The sequence below is a fragment of the Piliocolobus tephrosceles genome, unplaced genomic scaffold (genome assembly GCF_002776525.5).
Source record: "Piliocolobus tephrosceles isolate RC106 unplaced genomic scaffold, ASM277652v3 unscaffolded_7467, whole genome shotgun sequence".
In the NCBI taxonomy this organism is placed as follows: Eukaryota; Metazoa; Chordata; class Mammalia; order Primates; family Cercopithecidae; genus Piliocolobus; species Piliocolobus tephrosceles.
The window spans coordinates 630-4,386 of record NW_022334793.1 but is presented as its reverse complement, the minus strand read 5'-3'; the positions used below and the strand labels follow the sequence as shown (position 1 = coordinate 4,386).

The 3,757-nt window shown below is 44.6% G+C and overlaps 1 protein-coding gene across 1 annotated transcript; it reads left to right on the top strand.

Moving 5' to 3' along the window:
• Positions 1-1,874: 1,874 nt before the first annotated feature.
• Positions 1,875-2,734, top strand: LOC111531976 (wiskott-Aldrich syndrome protein family member 2-like; the record flags this gene model as incomplete). Its single annotated transcript, XM_026449963.2, has 2 exons — positions 1,875-2,049; positions 2,574-2,734. Coding segments are annotated over 2 exons (333 nt in total), but the record flags the coding sequence as incomplete, so codon positions are not given.
• Between the last annotated feature and the right edge of the window lie 1,023 nt (positions 2,735-3,757).

Below are 3,757 nucleotides of genomic sequence, written 5' to 3'. Positions count from 1 at the left end.
TTTTTTGTATTTTTTAGTAGAGACGGGGTTTCACTGTGTTAGCCAGGATGGTCTCGATCTCCTGACCTGGTGATCCGCCCGTCTCGGCCTCCCAAAGTGCTGGGATTACAGGCTTGAGCCACCGCGCCCGGCCTGGGCACAGTCTCTTATGCTTGCCTTCACCTTGCAAGAAGCTCAGATGATAGGTCCATGCACGGTGGCTCATGCCAGTAATCCCAGTACTTTGGGAGGCCGAGGTGGGCAGATCACCTGAGGTCAGGAGTTTAAGACCAGCCTGGCCAACATGATGAAACCCTCTCTCCACTAAAAACAAAAAAATAAGCCGGGTGTTGTGGCAGGCACTTATAATCCCAGCTACTCAGGAGGCTGAGGCAGGAGAATCGCTTGAATCCAGGAGGCAGAGGCTGCAGTGAGCCGAGATTTTGCGCCACTGCACTCCAGCCTGGGGGATAGAGCAAGACTCTGTCTGGGGGAAAAAAAAAAAAGCTCAGATGGTATATTTATTCGTATGCACCACTTTTCATTCCTAGTAAGAATGTGCCTGTGGCTTGGAATGACAATATAGAGGTAGTGTCAAATTGCTGTTATGTTTTTTTGGCTGCAGATTCTCCTTGCATTCCAGGGTTGAAAGTACGGAACTTTTCTTTTTCTAAAAAACAAGACATTGTGGAAAGAGACCACTGGTATGCTGCTTTTCAGAGGGCTTGAAAGTTTCAGCTTTTCACTTGGTTCCTGAGATGTAGATTTGAAGGACTGTAACCTAGAGCAAAGACTTTGAAAGTTGTAGGTGACAAGCTGGGTATGGTGGCTCAACACCTGTAATCCCAGCACTTTGGGAGGCCAAGGTGGGCAGATCACTTGAGGCCAGGAGTTTGAGACCAGCCTGGGCAACCTGGCAAATCCCCATCTCTACCAAAAATACAAAAATTAGCCTGGCATGGTGGTGCGCATCTTTAATCTCAGCTACTCAGGAGGCTAATACATGAGAATTGCTTGAGCCCAGGAGATGGAGGTTGCAGTGAGCCAAGATCATGCCACACTGTACTGCTGCCTGGGCGACAGAGGGAGACTCTGTCTCCAAAAAAAGAAAAAACAAATTATAAGTTATAAAACATAAAGTAACCTTTCCACCTCTTAAAAGAAGTTGTACATCTCTGCTATGGGTTGTTGATAAGCTCAGGGCCCCTCACATTTAACACACTAATCATAGTTGTTCACACTGTACTTTCAAGGCTCCATTGAGGAACTAATTTCTTACTTTTCATGTTAATTTTAGATACCTAGAATGTCCTCTAAACTCCCAATCTGTTTTTCAGAACCATTTTATAAGGTACTTTTACAGAACAATAAGAGGCTAAGGGCTATGGGCAAATGTGTAGTGTTATTTTATTAGTTTAGTTTTAGTCTCGCTCTGTCACCCAGGCTGGGGTGCAGTGGCTCAGTCTCAGCTCACTGCAACCTCCGCCTCCCAAGTTCAAATGATTCCCCTGCCTCAGCCTCCCTAGTAGCTGGGATTATAGGTGCCTGCCAGCACACCTGCCTAATTTTTGTATTTTTAGTAGAGACGGGGTTTCACCGTGTTGCCCAGGCTGGAAATGTATAGAAATACTATCTGTTCTTCCAGGCTTAATTTTTTGCATTACACCTTTCAGTTTTATTCAGCCTGTTTTGAGTCTCATGACTGTTCACATCTGTCAAGAAGACTCTATTAGTTATAGAACATATGCAGACTTCCTAAACTATGAAGAGTATTTCTCTAAGAGCAGTCATCTGCATATAGCCCAAACCGTCTTAGGGTATGTGTGTGTATAGTATGTGTTTGGTGGTTAGGGAACACGATCTTTAGTAGCCAGTTTTTCTGACCATTTACGTTACTTCTATGCACTAGTGACTTGGTTTCTTTGCTCTTCCCAGGTAAATATGCAGAGGACATTTTTGGAGAGCTCTTTACCCAGGCAAATACCTTTGCCTCTCGGGTAAGCTCCCTTGCTGAGAGGGTCGACCGACTACAAGTTAAAGTCACTCAGCTGGATCCCAAGGAAGAAGAAGGTAAGAAAGCTGAGCTCAGCATTTGCAGGCTCTGCTGAGCAGTTTTGTAGAATTTTTTCCCCCTGATTTATTAAAAAAAAAGTGAGGGGAGAAATCACAGAGACCTATAGAGTTCTGCTTTGAAGTGACACAAGCCTGAGTGCTGGAAAGAACCTTTTTAGCTCCACCACACCCCCATGCACTCCTTTCTCCCATTTCCCCAATTCCTTCTTTCTCAAATTTCCCCTCCCTCAATCGTATTTTGCTACCATAAAAGTACTTGGAAGATTCATTCCTCCTAAGGAGAGGCCTGCTAGATCTGGCCACATAGTAAACCTTTGTGTTGCCTCATTTTGTTCAGTCGTGAAATGACTGGGCTGCTGACAGCCTTGTGGGGCTTCCCCAGAGGGGGAGGGAAAAAAAAGCCTGACTGCAGACAGCCGCAGCCAAGAAATGCAGCAGCTGAGGCCTCTCTGACTGGTGTGACTCAGTGTTTGCTCAAATAGCCTGTCGTCCATTTTCTAACGCCTTCCATCTTCTCTCAGTGTCACTACAAGGAATCAACACCCGAAAAGCCTTCAGAAGCTCCACCATTCAAGACCAGAAGCTTTTTGACAGAAACTCTCTCCCGGTGCCTGTCTTAGAAACATACAATACCTGTGATACTCCTCCCCCTCTCAACAATCTTACCCCTTACAGGTAATGGCTGGCTAGCTCCTCCCTTTTTCAACCTGTGGTTTAATAACACTAAATTGTCTTTTTATCTGAAGTGGTTGTTTACATGAGAGGATTGTATCTAAAAGCTTACTGCCTACCCCAAAGTTGTCTGTGGCAGCAGAAACTAAAATTTTACCCCATAAACACTTGTCACTTATTATTGTTTGGTTTCTGAAATTCATAGTGAATATAATACATATTGAAAGTTTACTGTAACCATGGCATGCTACAGAGTTTAATTTCGTATAAACCAGGTCCATCTTGGATTCCATCCAAGGAATTTAGTTATTATAGAACCAAAAGGACTTTGTTACAAGGCGGTCCTACAGCATGGATCCCAGGGGCAACATTCTAGCAAGGCTCCCACTTACTTGGAAACCACTAGATTACCAGATGTTTGGGTGTGTTGGTGGGGCCAGCCTCTTGGACTGGCTGCTCTGGGCCCAGAGGGGTCTTTCCAAAGCTTAAGGAGTAATTGGCATTCTTCCAAATGAGCATCGTTCACTTTGTTTTTGAACATCCTTTGGACATTTTCTTCTGAAAGGACCTACTCTGCTGTCCCTGGACTTGAAAAAGAACGTAGCCTTATAGACAACTTAAAGCCCCTCTCCTCTAGTGGTTTGGTAGTATTGTCATCCTGCAGAAAACCACTGAAGAGGGACAGAAGGTGAATATTTATCTTGCTTACATCCGTACATATCTTTGGAGCAGGTAAAAAGTAATTACAGATAGCTGGAGGCGGATGTCTTCTATCAGACGTGTACACTGCAAGGTACAGTGTGTGTGTGTGTGTGTGTACCCATGTGAAATTCAAGGACACCAGTCCAATTCAGGGAGCCTTCTCACAAGATATAAAGTACATGGCATCTGTCCTTCATTTTACTGTGTAAAATTATGTTTGCCCCTTGGCTTTCAAAGGGACCAGCATAGCAGGACAGAGGTTTGACTCTGCAGCCTTCATTATTGAGTCTAGTTGGGTTTGGGCAGAGGAGTTATTGGGCAGAAAGGGGTC